Here is a 20,921-nt window from a genome sequence, read left to right on the forward strand (position 1 = left end):
AGCATTATTATAAAGTAGCATATTGAAAGGTTTGCTTTATTTTCTACTGTTACATTACATTAGTAGAGAATACAGTCAGCGAAAAATAACGGACAGCAGTCTTTCTCTGGGAGCATGTAAAGGTCCCACCCAGTATAGTTTGTATAATCGAGATTGTCAACCTTGGTAAGGAATTCTTTTCCTGTTTTTTTATTTAAGCTGTAGAATTCCCAGTAAGTGTGCACATCTTCAGGATATCAGACAAGAGGACAAAAATTTCAATATTATCAATACTGACTTCAAATAAAAACATGAATGAAATTGTAGCATGCAAACCGTTGTAGAGACGACAACTATCAATTAATCATTAAAATTATTTTAGAAGTTGTTGAATCGATACAAGTTATTAGTATGAAACACTGATCTGACTCATCAAAGCTGCCGCGATGGTTTCTCCCATGGCTTAAAATTGGGTAAAATGAATGTACAAGGCTATTCACAGCTGATGATCAAAGCAATTTTGCAAAGGAAACTTTCAACATGAAATATTCACACTTCGATTGAAAAAAGAATAAGAAATAGACTTGAAGGGGGTAGTACACGAGGAAAGTTGAAAATATTTGGAAACGAAACGAACTAAATCAGAAAGTAATGGCTCAGTGATTTCAGGGATGTGTCATCTTTAATCTATAGATTTTAAAGGGAAAGGGATAGAGTTCGAGAGAGATCAGAGATGTCGGGTTAGAATTTCTCCATAAATGTAACAGGGTGACAGATATATTGTCCCCAAAGGAAGGATCGAGTATTCGATGGGTGGAGTTTCCCCACCGTCCGCCCCTTACCACCGTGAGGGCCTGGTGAGGCCTCTGGAAAGTAATTAAACATGGAATCTCTTTTTTTTTAAAGCAAGTGTGTTTCTCTTGTCTGGTTTAATAACAGGGCTTGACAGCAGAGGTGTTGCACTAATCCATCTCAATCATGGTGATCTGTTGCCACCTTCCGCCTGTGGAGCAACATTACAAGCAGGAAGGTCACCGGGTTCCTGCAGTTCACAGCTCATTCTACCCAAACGTTTCTTCTCTCCCCTCATTCTTGCCCCCAATCCTCGCTGATCTTACGCTTTCTAGTTCTGCCTCTGGAGTATATAACCGGAACCTTAACCTGGCTTCCTGCTCCTCCGGCGACGACTGACCTATGTATTTCCAGCATTTCCCTGTGATTTTTTTTATCATTTCATTGCTCTGGTTGTAGAAATTATTAATCGTTTCTAAATTTATTAGCCACTAGCTGACCACAGTTTAATCCAACAGGAGCATGTAAGGAAAGTGACTCATTAAGAGACTGCTTTGCGGTTAGAACTGGCCTCAGAGTTAATCCCAGATCATTCTTACTCTGTTTTACGTGAAGCGATTCCAGTGGAAGGGAAATCGCGCTATCCGCCCTGAATGCATGAACTGAAATCACATGTAAATTCGCGCCCCAGCAACGAGCAGCTCCGCCAACGACTGTTCGTAGTTTCCTCCCCTTTTAACCAGTTCTTCCCACTCACTGCCGGGTCCTCTCATTACCCAGCTGCCCCCCTCTCCCCCTCCCTCGCCCTCCTCCTGCCCCTCCTTCACCACTGACCCTAAATAGTTTTGCGTCCAGGAATGTATATGAAGATTATTACAGCCTCCCATTGAAACATTTTGTCACTTCTCGCATTTCCTCCTTTTACCTGTATAAAACAAACTACCCCCCTACCCTCCATCTTTATTGTTCACTCTCCATTCTCAACACGTCACCCACTGACATGTTCTGTTCATTACCGTCCCCTGGGCTTGGCCGTGTTTCTGATACTCCCACCCGTTCCCTTTTGATTTCACTTCTATCTGGTCACCCTTTTTCATTGTTTATTTCCTTCGGTTATTATTTTATTTCTCTGGTCCCGGTTAGCTTTGTATGTCACGTCCTTCCCGCTGGTGTCCAATTTCATCCTAGCTCCTCTCCCCCACCCCCCCCCCCCCCCACTCCCTCTTTCGCAGTTGGAGTCTGTTGTTCCCTTGGTGTATTTCAGCCCGGGGTTCTAATTCTCCCCTGGAAGAGGAAGTCTGAAACTATGGGCTGGATCTGTTACTGAGCTTTAGCCCCGCAGATTGTCAGCGGTGCCGAGTTTGACCCGTCCTCGTTCAGTCCCGGATCGAAAAAGGGGAAGATTCTCTCAGTGAAAGTGTGGGTGAAAGTGTGGAGATGGGACATGTTGTCCGCATTGTAAAATGACACCTGTCCACCCTCATAGTCCAGGAAAACCCCGATCTTCCGGGGATTCTCGGACGGAGTGAGAGGCGTTTTCGAATGGGAGTTAGCAGCAAAGTAACCTTTTTCGGGTTCCAGCCACACGGGCCAGTACCCGCTCTCGGGGCTCGGGTCCAACATCAATTTCCTGTCGGCGGACTCCAGCGTCACTTCCAAGTCCCATTGAGTCTTCTGCCCAACCTCCACCTCCCAGTAATGTCTCCCTGATGTGAATCCCTCCGATCCCAGGACGCAGAACCAGGAATCAAACCTCTCCGGGGCGTCAGGGAGCCGCTGCGTTTTATCCCCGAGTCTCACGCTGGTCCGGTCCTCAGACAGGATGAGCTAGGGGTTCGCTGTGTTCGGATCCAGAGTCAGAGAGGCTGGTGCTGAGGAGCGAAAGTTAAATTAACATCGTCAGTGATTGAATTTTTAGCTGTGATCTATTTAAAAACTTCGTTGTTTAGATTGCCCCCCTCGGCTGCATTTTAGGCTGTATTCCTGGAAGCTGCTGCCACTCGAGGGTTTATGCGGTGCCGATGGGCCGAATGGTCTCCTTCTGTGCCACAAATGATTCTCTGTCGCTAGGTGAGCTGAAAGAGACAGAAGGGTTTGGGGAGACGGTGCTGGGGAGACAAAATGGTGGAAAGGATAGACACGGAGGGGGCAGAGGGCAGGTCAGGGGAGAGAGTAGGGAGGAGGGAGACATTGGGTGAGGAGAGAGGCAGCGGGGCGGAGACTGAGCCGAGAGGTGTGGAAGGAATATTCACTCAGCTGAAGAGGGGAGGGCGGGGGATTGGAACTAGCTCTGAAATCTCTCCGTATAACAGAAGCCCCGTATCCCTGGTCTCCACCGGGTAAACCTCCCTTCTATATCCTAAAAAGTATTGAAGCTCTTCTGAATCTGTGGTGCCCACAATTGTGCACATTTTTCACCTAACGCCTAATTCAGGCGCCTTTGGGTGCTGAATGCTGCAGTGTGAGATAGGGACCCGTTTTATACCTGCAAAACCAGCAAGAAACGGATCCGTTTCTATGCACTGCTTTTCTAACCTCAAAATTATTGCTGAAAAAAGAGACATGCTGTCGAAGCTTGTCATTTTTCACTCATCAGAACAGACGCAAGAATGCCAAATTTCAAAGGGAACAACAATTTATACCGCATACGAGGAAAGGGCGCTAATTGGTTGGCAAGTGGACTCTGAACAGCTGCGGCATTGCCATGGAGAAAGCACCAGGGAACAGTCGCCCCAAAGCTTTTGTTTAAATTCATAAAAGGAAAGTCAACTCTGACTTGTTGAGAGGTGGGCCTCCACCAATCAGAGTCAACTTGACTTTTTGATTTTAAACAGCTGGGGTGACTGCTCCTTGGTGTGTTCTCCATGACAACACCTCCACATTCAGCACTCTGTTTCTCGTACAGTAGAAACTGCTCCCTTTCAAATTTGTTATTCTTTTGTATGTACTGGTGAGCGCATGAGGAAAATCTTCAACAACATGTCTTTTCCAGCAATGTTCAGGACCTGTGCTAGCAAGCGACTATTCGTATAACCCAGAAAGTGCTCTGCAGGCAGTTGTGAATCTTTGGAGCTCTCTTTCACCCCAAGCACCCTGTTCCGATCTTGAGCCCAGGTGAGAAACCCTGTTCCTCAAATCTCTCACTGTAACCAGTGCCTGCAGAATGTGACATAGGCCGATAAAAATACATAAGGAGTCAGCGACAGAAGCTCCAATTTGAGACACACATGCTCCTTTCATGCTTCACTTAATATTAGTTTCCATTAACTTCAATGGAAATTAATATTAGGTGCAATGTGAATTGAGCGACTGATTTACAATACCACCCAGATTAATTTTACCCTGTAATCTCTCTCTCTCTGAGGCACACGCACACACACCTCATCAGCACTGACGAGTTGAGGAGAGGGGTAAGACCGAACATCAAGACAAAATAGAAAATAGGATAAAGAAGGGTAAAAGCAAAAGAAAAAACAAGCAGAGTAACTAAAATTAAAGAAAAAGTCTCGCAGAATGTGGAAGACAAAATTCCTGCAACAAAAAAGAGATATCACAGAAGAAGTGAGGGCAGGAGATAACAAAGCAGAAAGGAGAAGAATAAATAAATTCAAGACGGAGACCAGAAACGTGGAAACAAGAGAATAAAGAAGTTGAGGAAACAATTGCGGTCACATTATGAGCTGAACAACATGCTGAGCTGGAATGCAAGCAAAACTGGAACAACCAGTTAATCCCCAAACTGAGAGACCACAACACCCACAGAGAATGAACCCACCTTCTACTCCAACCTACATTAGGTCGGGTGGGAGTAGATGATTCAACCTGAAGAAATTCCATCGATTCCACAACACATGATGTGGCATTGGGCAAATAGGACAGGTACCAATTATTCTTTCTCAACGCACCCGAGCCTCCGCCCTGCCCTCCTGCAGGCTTCAGGATCATAGCCCTATGTCTGGGCTCAGCACATCTCTGCTGACACACCGTAAGGTAGAAAATGATTGACAGAACTATTATATCATTAACCATACTTCCGAACCTCTTGACATAGACCTCGAAAAAATCTTGCCATTCTTCCTCCTCTCCTATTATTCGATCACTTCCAAGTACTTTCCATTCATCGGCATTAGGTGAATGGAGAATCCTGGGCTTTGGACCTCACCTTGTGACTCCACCCACAATAATAAGTATGCTCCCATAACCTCCACAACTCTTGCCAATCCTCCTGCAAGGAGTGCAAGAATTATAGAGTGGTTATAATAATATAGACTGGAGCGGTAAAGTTTAAAGGGCACAGAGGGTCAAGTGTTTCTAGATAAGAACATAAGAGTAGGCAATTCGGCCCTTCGAGTCTACTGTGCCATTCAATAAGATCACGGCTAATCTAATTGTGGTCTTAACTCCACTTTCCTGCCTGACCAACACCCCCCTCCCCCCGCAAATAAATCTTGACTCTGCTATCAATCAAAAATTTGTCTAACTCAGCCTTGAATGTATTCAATCGACTGCTCTCTGGGGTAGAGGATTCCAAAGACTAAGACTCTGAGAGAAGAAGTTCCTCCTCATCACCGTCTTAAATGGGAGACTCCTTATTTTTGAAACCGTGCCCCTGGTTCTGGATTCCCCCACGAGGGAAAACATCTTCTCAGTATCTACCCTGTTAATCCTCCTCAGAATCTTATATCTTTCCCGAAGATCACCTCTCGTTCTTCTAAACCCCAGTGAGTACAGGCACAACCTGCTCAATCTTTCCTCATAAGACAAACCCCTCACCCCAGAAATCAACCTCGTGAAACTTCTCTAAACTGCCTTCAATACCAGTCTGCCTTTCTTTCTAGAGGGTGTTCAGGAGAATTTTGTACATCAGTGTGTTTCCAGTTCAAGGAAGAAGGAGGCATTGCTGGGTCTGCTTATGGGGAATGAGGTGGCTCAAATGAATCAAGGTTCAGTAGTGGAACCAGCAGGAGACAATGATCATTAGTATTATTATAAGGTTTAGGGTATCTACAGAAAACGACAAGAAGCAATCCAGTGTAAAATAAAAGTAATTAATTGGGGGGTGGCTAACTTCAATGGGAGAGAGAATGGTTCTCGCCCAGATAAATTGGAATCAAAGATTGGCAGGCAAAACTGTAATGAAACTATGGGCTGTCTCCAAAGAGGAGATAGTCCAGGTGCAGTCAAAGTACATTCTCAGGAGAGGGAAAGGCAGGGCAAAACATCCAGAGCTCCCCCAATGGCGAGAGTGATAGAGAGTGAGATGAAGCTGAAAAGGTGTGCACATGAGATATGTCTGGTGGATAGCACAATTGAGAACCAGACTGAATATAAGAGTTCAGAGGCGAAGCCAAAATAACACGAGTGAAGCAAATAGATGGTATGAGAAGAGACCGACAGCTAACAAAAAGAGCAATCAAAAAGTCTTATATAAACAGATGAATATTAAAAGGTCGGTAAAAGGAGCAGTTGATTCGACTAGCGACATAAAAGGGAATTAAATGCAGAGGAGAAGGGGTGTGGTTGAGATACGAAATTAGCATTTTGTATTTACTTAGGAAAAAAATGCTGCCCAAGTCATAATGAAAGAGTAGACGTTCGAGAAACTGGATGGGCTAAAAATTATAGAGTATGTATTAGTTAGCCTGGCACTACTTAAATTTCATAAGTCACTGGGACAGGATGTGAAGTATCCAAAGATACCAAGGGAAGCAAGGGAAGTAAAATGCTGAGGGATTGCCCATACTCTCCAATCCTCCTTGGCTACAGGGGTGGTGCCGGAGGACTGAAGAATATAAATGTCACGCCCTTGTATACAAAATGGTGTAAGGATCAGTCCAGCAACTAACGGCCAGTTGGTTCAATCTGCAATTCCGGTACCGCATCATGAGATCTGTGCTCTATTCCTCTGGTTATACAGGTCCCTTCACTGCTTTGACACACAGTGCTGATGGCTTCAGACACTTACCCAGAAGTACTCACAAGGGAACAATATGAGAACAGAGAGCATCCTAGAAATTAACCGCTAAAGATGTGATAATTCAATATGGGTACGCGAGCGCACTTAGGCTCTTCTGATCTGAATCCATAAATTCAAGAAATGAATATAAGAGTTTTACCAGGATTAATGGCGTCTATCATTTCTCTCCACATTGTGTACTGTAAAGGACCTTTGAATTTTCCTATGGACAGGGTGGCATCTGCTACTGACAATAGCTGACCGTCCCCACTCACCCTAAAAATATTAAACAATTGATTTTGTAAGTTGTAAATTGTAAGAAATTTTCTGATTTATTTTACAAAACATTGTAGATTTTCAGTAAAGATCGTGCCCTACCTTCTCTTCAGACGAGCTTCCTCCTGAAATAAATACAACACAATCTGAGCTGACAGGACTGGCCGTCTATATACAGATAATCGAAATCACAGTCAAATTGTTTGAAGATTCGCTGATGAAATGAATTTTCACCGAGACACATGCAGAAGAAATACAGAACTGCTCTTTGTGTTATACATCTGTGAGGAACCCGTTTTTGGAAAATTTTGAAGGACATTGAATTTTGAACATCCTTCCTCCTGAGTTCATTTTAAAAGTTTGTAATATTATTTCGGGGCTGTGAATATGCCATTCTTCAAGAAACCACGGGTCAGGATAGATGTCCGGCAGGGTGCACCTGCTGAGGGAAGAGATACTTTGTATATTTAAGTGAACAAAGAATTGCTGGTGCCAGGCTATAGGCTCAAGCTGTTTGGTTAAAAATACCTGGCTTGAAGAAGTATTCTCCGAACATTTCAGTCTTTAAGACTCTCAGTCATTGTGAGGGCAGTGGTGTGCCTTAGAAGCAGGCTGTAAGAAAAAGACTGTCTCTTCCCCTCTTTCTGCTCCACCTTTGTGTTAAACTTTCCTCCGAAATGCCACGCCAGGGTAACTCATCTGTTTTTCCTGAGAGTTCACAAAGTTTTGATATAGAAGAGCCATCAAGGACAGTTTCACCAACAAATCCACCTGAAAGAACTTCCAATCTATTGTGACCAGACGTCTAGAACAAAAACAAAAATACCTGGAAAAACTCAGCAGGTCTGACTGCATCTGCGGAGAGGGATACACTTGGCGTTTTGAGTCCATATGACCCTTCATCAGAACTAAGACATATAGAAATGAGGTGAAATATAAGCTGGTAAAAGGGAGTGGGACAGGAGTGCTCGATAGGGGACCAGTGATAGGTGGAGGCCAAGAGATTGCCAAAGATGTCATAGACAAAAGGTCAAAGGGGTGTTGACGGTGGTGATATTATCTAAAGGACCTGCTAATGGGGACATTAAGGGAAGCAAGCTACTGCCAGATGGCCCTAGTGCGGGTGGGGTGGGAGGGAAGGGATCGAAATGGGCTAAAAGGTGGAGATGAAACAATAGTTCGAAATAAATTTAAAAATAGGAGGCAAAAGAAAAAATTTTATAGTTGTAAAAAAATTTTTAAATTATTGGAAAAAGGGGGGTCAGAAAGGGGGTGGAGATGGAGGAGAGAGTTCATGATCTGAAATTGTTAAACTCAATATTAAGTCTGGAAAACTGTAAAGTACCTAGTCGGAAGATGAGGTGTTGTTCCTCCAGTTTGCGTTGAACATTGGGACCAAGGATGGACATGTGTGCATGAGAGCAGGGTAGTGGGTTGAAATGGCAAGCGACAGGGAGGTCTGGGCCATGCTTGTGGACAGACAGTTGGTGTTCCACAAAGCGGTCACCCAGTCTGCGTTTGGTCTCTCCAATGTAGAGGAGACTGCATTAGAAGCAGCGAATGCAGTAGACTAAATTGAGGGAAGCGCTGCTTCACTTGAAAGGAGTGTTTGGGCCCTTGGATGAGGGGGGAAGTAAAGGGGCAGGTGTTGCACCCTCTGCGGTGACCAGACGTCTGTTTGATCAACAGCGGCGAGATCTTTTCAAGTGTTATCCTTTTAAAAGAAATGTTCCCAAGTTCCAACCTCTGCAGGGCTGTTTTGTCTTTGTGTTTGAAGGTATGAGGGTTTGAATATGTGTTTTATTTAAAAGGGTAAAATCGATATGTTTCTAAACTACAACTTGTTTGTTAACTGGTTCATTGTTTTTAAAAAGTAGTTTGTTTGATGGTAATTTATTTTTTGTGTTTACTGAAAGAAACCTGGTTAGAGTTTTTTTGTGCCGGGAATAATAGGTAAACAATTGACAGATTTCTGGGTGAATTAAACATTTATTGTTACTATCTGTGGAGAAGTGGGGCTAGAATTAACTGTGCACTCCTCCCATCTCGATCCATAACACATCAAGGACCTTAACTTGTGTGTACAAGGCACAATTGAAACGTTTGCAGTTGCCAAAAAACTTCGCATTGTGGTCAATAATGAGGAGGGCAGCAGCAGACTTCAGGAGAACAGACACATAATTGTGAAATGAGCAGTAAAATCTAATGCAAAGACGTGTGGAGGAAAAATATGGAGAAGCAACATAAACTGATTTTAAGTGCACTGGAGTACAGGAACAAAGATAGCTGGGGTCTCCCATAGACAAATCTTTGAGGGTTGCAGGACAAGTTTTGTAAATGGAGTTATAGAATACAAAAGAAATTAATTTATGTTCAACCATTATAAATCACAAATTATGCCTCAGCTGGAGTATTGTGTTGAGTTCTGGGCACCCTGCTTAAGGAGATAGGTTCAGGATTGGAAAGTTGCAGAAGAGCTTCACAAGAATTGTATAAGGAATGAGGGACTTCAAAAATGTGGACATATTCGAGAAACTGGAATTATTCTTCATGCAGCATGGAAGGTTATAGAGAGATTTTATGGAGGAGTTGAAAGCCATGAGGAATTTTGGTAAAGTAAATGAAGAGATTTCCATTCCTAACCAGAGGAAAAATATATGTAATGATTGGGAGATAACCAGGGCGGAGAATTGATTATTTTAACCAATGAATTAGGATAATCCGGAAGAGAATTACTGAATCATTGGTGGGGGCTGATTCAACAGCAACATTCAAAAGGCAACCAGCTGTACAGTTGGAAAGAAACTTAAAGGCCTCTTTCGGGAAAGAATTGGAGATTGGGACTTTTCAAGAACAACTAAGAGCAAAATGGGAAGAAATGGGGTCCTAAAATCAATGCGCAGGTTTAACAGAATTCACGGAATGAATTAATTAAATGAATGCGCCGGAGAAGCAAATTTAAACTTCACATTTTAAACGTTTTGTTTTCAAAATGCTCTATCGTCTTTTCCCTCCTTAAACTGTAACCTCCTCCAGCCCTACAAATCTCAGTCAGTATGTTCAGGACAGATTCGATAGATTTCTAGATAGTAAAAACATCCAGGGAAATGGGGCCAGTGCGGGAAAATGGCGTTAAAGTAGGACATCAGTTATGACCTAATCGAAAGGCGCAGCAGGCTCGAGGGGCCGAATGGCCCACTCCTATTCCTATTTGCTATATTCCTGTGCTTCTATATTCTATATTCCTATGTTCTCTCACATTTTTGCACATCTCCAATTCTGGCCTCTTGTGCATCCCAAATTTTCATCGCCCCACCATCGGCAGCCATACTTTCGGCTGCCTGGGCGTTAAGCCTCCCAAAATTCAATCACCCTCTTTTCCCAGTTAAATATTAGGAAAACGGAATCTATTGTCTTCAGTCCCCGCCACAAAATATGTTCCCTTGTCACCGCCTCCACCCTTCTCCATGGCAACTGTATGAGGCTCAGCCACACTGTTTGAAACCTTGGTTTCATATTTGACTCCGAATCTGCTTTCAACCTTATATCTCTCCTGGCATTAAGACCATGTATTTCCAGGTCTGCAACATAGTCCGACTTTTCTCTGCCTCAGCTCTTCTGCTACTGAAACCCTCATTGATGGCTTTGCCACCTCTAGACCTGCCGATTCTAATGCGCTCCTGGTTGTTCTCCTATATTCTACCTCCATGAACTTGACGCCATCCAAAACTCTGCTGTTGTGCCCTAACCCGCACCAAATCCTGTTCACCCACCAACCCTGTGCTCGCTGACTTGCATTGGATTCGGGATTGAGAAACGCCTTTCCACAAATCCTTACATGGCCTGATCCCTCCCTTTCTCTTTAATTTGTACCAGCACTAAAACCCTTCAAGACATCTGCCCTCTTCTAACTCCGACCCCTTCAGCTTCCTCGATTGTAACCGCTTCACAATCGGGGGCCGTGCTTCGGCCCTAAACTCTGTAATTTCACCCCCCCCCACCCTTCTTCTGCACCCCCCTCCCCCCACCCCCCTCCTCGCCCACACTTCTCAGCCTCTATACCTTGCATTCCGCATTTTAGCCACTCCTACCTCTCTTACCTAATATCTCCTTATGTGGCTCGGTGAAACCCTTGGGACGTTTTGTTACGTCCAAGGCGCCATAATTAATAAAAAGTCTTGTTGAAAATGCTCCGCCTTTACCTTTCTCCTCCTTAATTAAGGCGCTCTTTACAATAAACCCCTTTGGATAGACTTTTGGGCAACTCTATTGATATAGGACATGATGTCGACTTTTGTTGGTAAGATTGGAGTAACGCGCCCAGGGATGCTTTATGCTGTGAAAGGCGCTATATAAATCCAAGTTGTTGTTGAGGCTCTTTTGACCATTGGCGGGATTCGGGACATGGTGTGAGAAGCGGTTAGGTGGAAGAGAATAGTGGAATGTCCCCAGAATACAAAGAAAATTCGGTTTCAGTCCACCTTCTCTTTTCAACAATTGTTGCCTTTATTTCCATGTGAAGTTTCATTGACCTGCAAAATATTCCCCTCACCTTCAGAAATGTCAATTGGTCTTTTTGCTCCATCTGTTTGCGTAGCTTTGAGACGCTCTCCTCAATAGAATTTAAATTCTCCTCAATCTCTCGAAGGTTTTTCTCCATTGTTTCTAGAATCCTCTCCTCTTCTTCCCTGAGATCTCTGTGTAAACGCTGCTCTTTCTCAGTGAGAACCTGGTGCATTTTAGTGAACTCGGATGTGATGTGGGTCTGCAGACTGCTCGACTGTTCCTAACAAATGAAATATGGAACATAATTACTGTCCCGCGATAAGGGGAATAAAACTAACCGTGATCCCACAAAATCAGCACAGGGAGACCTTACCCTAACTTCGGAAATCTTCCGTTTCTGTTTCTGTTCCGTTTCCAGAACCGCCGATTTCTTCTCTGTGAGAGAATCTAAGGAAGATTTCACCTGGGCCTAGGATTGGGGAAGAAAATCTTAGTTTCAAGTGTTAGAACATTAAAAAATATATATATAAACCAACTGATAAAACCTGTCCCCTTTTACCTTGTAGATTTCAGCAGCTTCATCGATCGGCAGGAAGCGGTGCTCTCTGTGCTCCAGCGAATCTCTGCAAATCAGGCAGATCAATTTCTTGTCACTTTCACAAAACAGCTTCAGTTCTTCCTGATGTTTCTCACAGTGAAGTTTACTTTCCTTCTCTTTCGGATCTAGCTTTAATTTTCGAGCTTTCTCGGCCAGATTCGCTAAGGCCCGATTTGCCCTGAGGTTTCTTTCCGGAAACTCCTCTCTACATTCCGGGCAGGGGTTCATGTCCTTCTTTTCCCAACACTGGGTGATACAGGAGCGGCAGAAGTTGTGTCCGCACTCCAGTATTACCGGATCGGCGAAGAAATCAAGGCAAATGGGGCAAATTGCCTCCTCGGTCAAACTCTGCCTGTTGCACGGAAGCCATGGGCACGTCAAACACTGAGCGCTTTTTGATTCAAACCGCGTTTGGCTGGCTGTTACTGCCTTCTGAACACCTTCCGTGTCCGATTTCCCTGTAAAGATCGTTGCAATACTCAAAGGATAATTCTCGAAAACTAATCTTTGACCTGGACACTTTTACGCAGGCAGGTAAGACCGAGAGCAACTAAAGGAAAAACAGGGCGGAGGGGAAGAAGTGAAGAAAGAAGTGAAGGAGCTGGTGAAATCACATGGAATGTTGTTGGGGTGGGGGGTGGGGGGGGAGGTGGGGGGAGGAGACTGAGTTGGGCAGGGATCCAGATTCCACTGCATTTTGCTCCAGTCTGAACTCGCTGCCGACTATAAGCCCTTTGGTCAAATATGGTGTAAAATTTCCATCCTTAAACGGAACTGATTTTATTCATCGCCCCTGCTCACCCTAAAGCACAAATTGCCATAAACGACAAGGAGTGGATTTATGTGACAGGCACAGGGAAGGTTTTCACCGGGATTGAATCTGTGATTTTCTATCTTATCTGCCAGGGCATACCTTGCAATTATATAGCGCCTTTCAAATACCCAGAGCCTCTTAGAGCACTCTAAAGTAGTTGTGACACTTATGTAGTATATACACTGCTGTGATGTAGGGTTCCCATTAGACTAAGGGACCACTGCACTGTGAGAGTTTCAAAACTGAAGGATGTCTGTACTGTCAGAGGGTTACGACTGAGGGAGCTGCACTGTCAGAGGGTCAGGATTAAGAGAATGCTGCACCATCAGAGGATGAGAACTGAGGGAACGCTACCAAGTCAGAGGGTCAGGACTGAGGGAGTGCTGCACTGTCAGAGGTTCTTCCTGATGCCCCTCACAGTGAAATTTACTTTCCCTCTCTTTTTTATTCAGCTTTAATTTTCGAGCTTTCTCGGCCAGACTCGCTAAGGCCTGGAAACTCCTCTCTACATTCCGGGCAGAAGTTTATCTCCTTCTTTTCCCAACACTGGGTGATACAAGAGCGGCAGAGGTTATGTCCACAACCCAGTGTTACTGGATCTGTGAAGAAATCAAGACAAATATGAGAAATTAAAATCTCCTGCGGAACATAGGTCCTGCTGCCATGATCGACTTGTCGTGCTTCCTGAGTCAAGTTGCAGCTGTCTTGTTTCTGTGGGCGGGCCCAGGCGCAGTTCCCAGCCTGAAATCACACTTCTGTTACTGAAAGTGTTGTTCCCGTCCGAAATAATGTCGAACACACAGAGGGACAAAGCAGCCTGTGACGTCATCATCAGGCTGACCCGATCAATGATCATTTCGCTAAGATCTGGATAGCGAAGAAGGAACAAGGATGAGAAATCACCACTGAATCCCCCACTATCAAATTCCTGGGGTTACCATTGGCCAGGAACTGAACTGGACTAGCCATATAAACACTGTGGCTACTAGAGCAGGTGAGAGGCTAGGAATCGTGCGACGAGTAACTCACCCCCTGCCTCCCCAAAGTCTGTCCACAAGGCACAAGTTAGGACAAGGCACAAGTCAGGAGTGTGAAGGAATACTTCCCACCTGCTTGGATGAGAGCAGCTCCCACAACACTGAAGAAGCTGGACACCGTCCAGGACAAAACAGTCCCCTTAATTGGCACCACATCCACAAACATTCACTCTCTCCACCACCGATGCACAGTAGCAGCAGTGTGTACCGTCTACAAGATGCACTGCAAGAATTCACCAAGGCTCATTAGACAACACCTTCCAAACCCACGACCACTGCCACCTAGAAGGACAAGGGCAGCAGATATATGGGAATACCACCACCTTAAGGTTCCCCTCCAAGTAACTCACCATCCTGATTTGGAAATATATCGCCATTCCCTCACTGTCGCTGGGTCAAAATCCTGGAACTTCCTCCCTAACAGCACTGTGGGTGTACCTACACCACATGGACTGCAGGGGTTCAAGAAGGCAGCTCACCACCACCTTCTCAAGAGCAACTAGGGATGAGCAATAAATGCTGGCCCAGCCAGCGAAGCCCACATCCCGTGAATGAATGAAAAAAAACATCAGAAATAAGAATGAAGAGGAAGCTATGACTCCCGCTGAGCCTTGAACTGACATTCCAGACAGGAGTTTATCTTCATTTCCCAAGCAACAGGATCAGTGAAGAAATCAAGGCAAAGGGGACGAATTAAATCACTCTGTTAGCCAACTTGAGATCATAGCTGATCTTTTACCCCAATTCAAATTTCCCGCACTATCCCGGTAAACCTTGCCCAAAAGCTGTCTATTTCAGTTTAGAATGTACCCAGTGACTGAAAATTCACAGCCCCCTTGGAGAGAGAGTTCCACAGAGTCGCAGCCTTTTGAGTAAATGTTCAGACCCTAGTCCCAAAAGTGATATGAGCTTGAGCTGATATTTCTAGACGACCCTTCAGCATGAATCATAGAATGGTTACAACACAGGAGGAGGCCATTCGGCCCGTCGTGGCCATGCTGGCCTCTGCACGAGCAATTCACCTCATGCCACTTCCCCGCCTTTCTCTCGTAACCCTGCATATTTTTCCTTTCAAGATATTGATCCGATTCCCTTTTGAGATCCGCACTGCATTTCAGATCCTAACCACTCGCTGCATAAAGAAGTTTGTCCTCATGTCGCCACTGTGTCTTTTGCCAATTGCGATGAATCGGTGCCCTCTAAGTTGCCGATCCTTCAGCAGGTGGGAACGGTATCTCCCCATCTGGTCTATCCAGACCCCTCATGATTTTGAATACCAAAAAACGTCGTGTCTGAAAGGGAGAAATGTGGAAGAACTATTAAGATTCTAGATACATTTAAGACTTACTTCAATGGGATGAGGCAGAGACTGTCGACAGATAACTGGACAAATCTGTTAATGGGTGGGAAGGAATTTAACGTGATATTGCATGAGTTCATTCCCCCTACTTTACAAACAAGACAGGCTTGGGAAACCGAACAAGCAAGGGGGTGACCAAAATTTAAAAACAAACCTACAAAACGCAAAAAGCAGCAAGAAATGCAAATAGAAGTAAAGGTGACAAAGGAGGCATTAAGAACTACAAATTTGGGGTGTGGAATGAAATATACAAGGGATACCAAAATCAACACAATTTTAAAAATATGTAATTATATCGGGGAAAGGAGGATGGTCCGAATCAAGGCGGGTCCCTTGAAGACTAATAATGGTGATGTTATCACTGATCATAAGGCAATGGCGGGCGCGTTGATTGGTTACTTTGCTTCAATATCTGCCGAAAGGAAACCATGATTGAATCAGGGGAAGGGATTCCACAAAATTAACATAAGCAAGGCAACCGCAACAGAGAAATTAACGAGACTAAAGAGCGACAAATCCCCCGGAAGAGACGGTTTTTATATCAGGGTTTTAAAGGACGGAGGTCCTCTAACTGCACTCTTCCAAAGGTCCACGGTTCCTGAATCTTTCTCTTATACTGGGACATTATGAATGTTACGGAGTATTTAAGAAAGTTCAGGGAGAGAAACCAGGGAATTATAGATCGGTTTCTTCTACAATCTGCTGTCAGCAAATTATTAGTCTCTCACAGGGGATAGGATGACTCAACACCTTGAAGATTACCAGCTGACCCATGACAGCCAGCATCAATTTATAAAGAACAATAATAAAAATACCTGGAAAAACTCAACAAGTCTGACAGCATCTTCGGAGAGGAATACAGTTGACGTTTCGAGTCCGTATGACCCTTCATCAGAACTAAGGAAATAGAGAAATGAGGTGAAATATAAGCTGGTAGAGGAGGTTGGGACAGGTAAAGCTCGATAGGGGGCCAATTTATAAAGGGTGGGTCACGCCTGACGAATCTGATTGTGCATATTTTGGATGATGTAACGAAAGCAGTGGGCAAGGAATGTCCATACATGCTATTTATATGGACTTCCAGAAGTCGTTTGATAGAAGTCCAGCATTGGAGACTGATAGATAAGTTGAACCTTATAGAACTGAAGGCAAGTTATCGACCTGGTTAGGAAATTGACTGAACGGCAGGGGACGGAAAGTAGGGATAATTGGCGAGTACTCTAACTGGCAGGATGTGACTAGTCATGTCCCTCAAGGATCTGTGCTGTGGCCTCAACTATTCACCATGTTCATTAGTGACTTAGAGCTTGTGATAGAAAACCACATATCCATATTTGTCAATGGCATAAAGATAGGTGGCATCGTAAGTAGTGTAGATGTAAAGGTGCAATTACAACGAGATAGTCGTTTGGCAGTGCAGAACTTGAGCATTGCAGCAATGCAAAGAGATAATTATAGATTAAGTGATTGGCCCAAATTGTGGCAAGTTGATTTCAACAGAGTGAATGTGAGGTCATCCACCTTGGAGCTAAACTGGATAGAACAGAATAGTTTCCAAATGGCGAAAAGTTAGAAAAAGTGGAGGTCCAAATAGAATTTGGAGTCTAGGCACATAGATTATTAAAATGCTAGGAACAGGTACAGAAAGTAATTAAATAGGATAATGGAATGTGGAATTTTATATGTAGATAACTGGAATATGAGAGGTTAGAAAGTCATGCTTCAGATATAAAAAGCTCTGGTTTGACCATGCCTGGAGTACTGTGAGCGCTGTCTAAACACCACACCCTGGGAAGGATATATTGGTCTCGGAGGGAGTGCAGCGTGGACACCCCAGCATGCTACCTGCACTACAAGAGTTAAGCTACGAAAAGAGATTGAACAAACTAAGGCTGTACACATTGGAATCTGGAGAGTTAAGGGGTGATTTGATCGGGTAGAGTCGAAGAAGCTATTTCACCGAGTTGGGCAGCCTGGGACTAGGATGCATAGTCAAAATATTAGAACCACAGCCGTCAGCCGTAAAATTAGGAACATTTTTTCATGCAAAGGCTGTTGGAAGTTTGGAATTCCCTTCCGCAAATGGCAATTTATGCCAGATCAATTGTTAATTTTGAACCTAAGATAGATAGATGGTTGTTATCCAAAGAGATTTAAGGACATGGTGCATAAGTGGGAGGTGAAAGTATGGAACAAGTCTGGCTGCACTGTTAGTGTGTTTGGAGAGTCCTGCAACACGGAAACAGTTCAGATTGGCATCTTTCAATGGACACTGGACTGCGAGACTCATAAACACAACGGAACACAAGACTCTGGTTTCAATCTGTCTTACGGTGAGACTGAAACCCAAGCCGATCGCAATGCACCTGAGCGAAGAGGGAAGATAGATATCATTTGGTTTCTTTATTCTTTCATGGGGTTGGGGGTGTGTGTTGCTGGCAAGGCCAGCATTTGTTGCCCTTCCCAGCTGCCCCTGAACTGAGTGGCTTGCTCGGCCATTTCAGAGGGCAGTTAAGAGCCAACCACATTACTGTGGGTCTGGAGTCACACATAGGCCAGACCAGGTAAGGACGGCAGATTTCCTTCCTTGAAGGACATTTGTGAACCGGATCTTAACACGATGCCTATTGACACCGTCTCGAATAAAGGGAGAATGGGCGGCTGAACTGACAGTTCGTTGCCCACGGCTCTTTTTGCTCTCGTCTAGCAGTACTTTGGGGCGGGTTAGGAGTCTGGCAAGCTCTTGCGTCCATATTGTGCCCAGCGCCAGTATGAATTAAATATTTTAAATAGGGCTCCGGTTGTGCAGAAAGCAGCTTGCTGGAGTCTCCAGGTGACGGTGGGACTATGTTGAGGACAGGATTCTCTCACGGGACTGGAGGGGTTGGCTGGCTGGGGGGTGGTTGTAGGTTACAACTTCGTCTGGGGTCGTGTCGCAAAACTGGCGACATAGTTTGACCCGTTACAAAGCAGCTCCGGATATTGGGTTGCATTTTCCCGCTGCGGGGATGTGATGGTAGCTTTGAGAGAAAGAGTGACGGTGGCAGAAGGCATGCGGCTCTGGAAATGTTATTGGCTGGTTGGCAGTTCGTGGGAGCAGGATCAAAGGAGCAAGCGGTCGACCACGTGGGCGAAATGAACTTAGTAGAAGGCTGACGAAGCGGGGTGGAGAAATTAGAGATGGATATCCAGACTCGGCCAGGAAAGAGGCAGGACGGGGTTTGATTTAGTAGGCAAACATATATGTTTCCCTTTCCTTTGACTTCAGTAGAATGGAACAATGGGCGGAGCCGAATGATATTAGCTGGTTTACACTATCAACAATAGTCAAGAATACCGTCTCTAAACTAATATTAAAGGCTAGTTGGGAAGTCTGGTCCCCATGTGGTAAGTTCTATGTAATTCTTGGAGGTCTACCATCTTTAATGTTAGTATGTAAGAAATGTCCTTCAAATGAACTTACAAAATCTTAAGAAATGAATCGAATATTATAGAAATAGATCTCTCCGCCCCACCCCCGTCACTCTCTCCCTCTCCTTCTCTCTCTCCCATGTTAATAAATATTCTATTGCATTCTGCCAGCGTTGACACAAGCACAGAACAGCACGTTGTCTTTATTTCTGCCAAGGGCATGATGCTATGGGCCCGTGCAGAAGACATTCCTAAGTCTGATAAGATGGAATCTCATGGCCCATATCTGAAGAAACAGACAAGATATCCCAGGAAGAGGTGAGGTGAGCTGAGAATGGTTGCCTTTGACCTCAAGGCAGCATTTGACCGATTGTAGCATTAAGGAACCCCAGCCAAACTGAAGCAAATGGGAATTGGGGTGGAGGTAGGGGATGGGAAACCTCTCTACTGGTTACTGGTTAGAGTCATACCTAGTACAAGGGATGGCGGTTATCATTGTTGGAGGTCAATCACCTTAGTCCCAGGATATTGCTACAGGAGTTCCTCAGGGCAGTGTCATCGACCCAATTATTTTCAGCTGCTTCACCAATGACCTTCCCTCCATCATAAGGTCAGAGGTGGGGATGTTCGCTGATGATTGCAAAGCATTCAGTGCCACTCACAACTCCTGAGATACTGAAGCAGTCCGTGTCCACATGCAGCAAGACAAGATCAACATCCAGGCTTGGGCTGACAAATAGCAAGTAACACGTACGAAACACAAGTGCCAGGCAATGACCATTCCAATAAAATAAAATCGAACCATCTTCCTTTGACATTGAATGGAATTACCATCGTTGAATCCCCCATTATCAATATCCTAGGCGTTACCGCTGACCAGAAATTTAACTAGGCCAGCCATAAAAATATTGTATCTACTAGAGCAGGTCATGGGCTGGGAATTCTGCGGCCATAACTAACCTCCGGTCTCCCTAAAGCCTGTCCACAACCTACAAGGCACAATTCTGGAGTGTGACGGAATACTCCCCACTTGCCTCGATGAGTGCAACTCCAACAACGTTTAAGAAGTTCAACACCTTCTCAAGGGCAATTTGAGATGGGCAATAAATGCTGGCCCAGCCAGCGATGTCTACATCCCGTGAAAGAATACGTTTTTAAAAGATGACAAGACTTCATGGGCTAGGGACTGGGATTTAGGAAGAAGAGACGCCCACCAGTTCCCTAGAAATGAAATAGATAAACAGTTACTCAGGAAGGAAATGTTACAACAGACGATGGAGTGTTTTCTGAGGTGGATCTATGCTCGTTTTGACCTCGCACCCTGGTTAGCTTAAGGAAAATGAGAACTGAAGAGACTGCAGGCAAGCTACAGAGAAAAGCATCACTGTACTCCATCCACCCATTCGTTAAATCCAGGACTGGTAAACCATCCTCATATGTTCTGGGTCTTTTCAGTCAATTTAGTTTCTGTGTCGCATCTAAATTGTTGCATTTAAGTAAACTGTTCTGAACCATTTGTGACCGAGACCCCAGTTTTAGGTAATCAGTGATTCCCGGACCAAATCTTACAAGCATGGAGGAGAGTCATTCAGTTATGGAATCATATGGCACAGAGGAAACCTGTTCAGCCCGTTGTGAATATGTATGTCCCGGCTTTTGAAAGGCCTGTCCAATTTAGGGACGCACCCTAGATTTTTCCCCAAACCCTACAAATTTATTCCCTTCAAGGACAGAACCAATTACCCTTTGAAAGTCTCCGTGGCACCTGCTTCCACCACCCTTTCACGGAAAACATTCAGATAATAACAAAAAACAATTCATCCTCATTTCCCCTCTAGTTATTTTGCAATTACTTTAGATCTACTTTAATACACTTGTCAGAGAGAACTGTTTTTCCATCAAAATCTCCCAGTTTTGAATAAAATCGCCCAAGGGGCTACAATGTCAGGTACTTCACTCTCTTCAAATAGCTCTACCCTGATGTCTTACTTGCTGCACTCCGGCCCCTCAAGTCAAACCCTGACTTTGTTACCAAGCCAGCCGACAAGGGTGGTGCTGTTGTTGCCTGGCGTATTGACTTCTAACTCGCAGAGGCTGAGCGCCAGCTCACAAACACTTCCTCCTACCTCCCCCTGGACCATTACCCCACCACCGAACATCAAGCCATTGTTTCCAGGACTGTCACTGACCTC

General features: G+C 44.6%; 2 protein-coding genes across 2 annotated transcripts in view; both read right to left on the reverse strand.

Moving 5' to 3' along the window:
- The window catches only part of LOC144695670 (uncharacterized), a 278,313-nt gene that overhangs the window by 57,524 nt on the left and 199,868 nt on the right, over positions 1 to 20,921 (reverse strand). The gene's annotated exons all lie outside the window — the stretch shown is intronic.
- The window catches only part of LOC144695442 (E3 ubiquitin-protein ligase TRIM39-like), a 29,402-nt gene continuing 10,205 nt past the window's right edge, over positions 1,725 to 20,921 (reverse strand). Inside the window, 6 exon segments of the mRNA XM_078566328.1 lie at positions 1,725 to 2,642; positions 6,888 to 7,003; positions 7,106 to 7,128; positions 11,556 to 11,789; positions 11,883 to 11,978; positions 12,069 to 12,626. Coding sequence (XP_078422454.1) covers positions 2,092 to 2,642; positions 6,888 to 7,003; positions 7,106 to 7,128; positions 11,556 to 11,789; positions 11,883 to 11,978; positions 12,069 to 12,626 — 1,578 coding nt within the window. The 3' untranslated portion in view covers positions 1,725 to 2,091.

Source organism: Cetorhinus maximus, chromosome 21 (genome assembly GCF_964194155.1).
Source record: "Cetorhinus maximus chromosome 21, sCetMax3.hap1.1, whole genome shotgun sequence".
Lineage (NCBI taxonomy): Eukaryota > Metazoa > Chordata > Chondrichthyes > Lamniformes > Cetorhinidae > Cetorhinus > Cetorhinus maximus.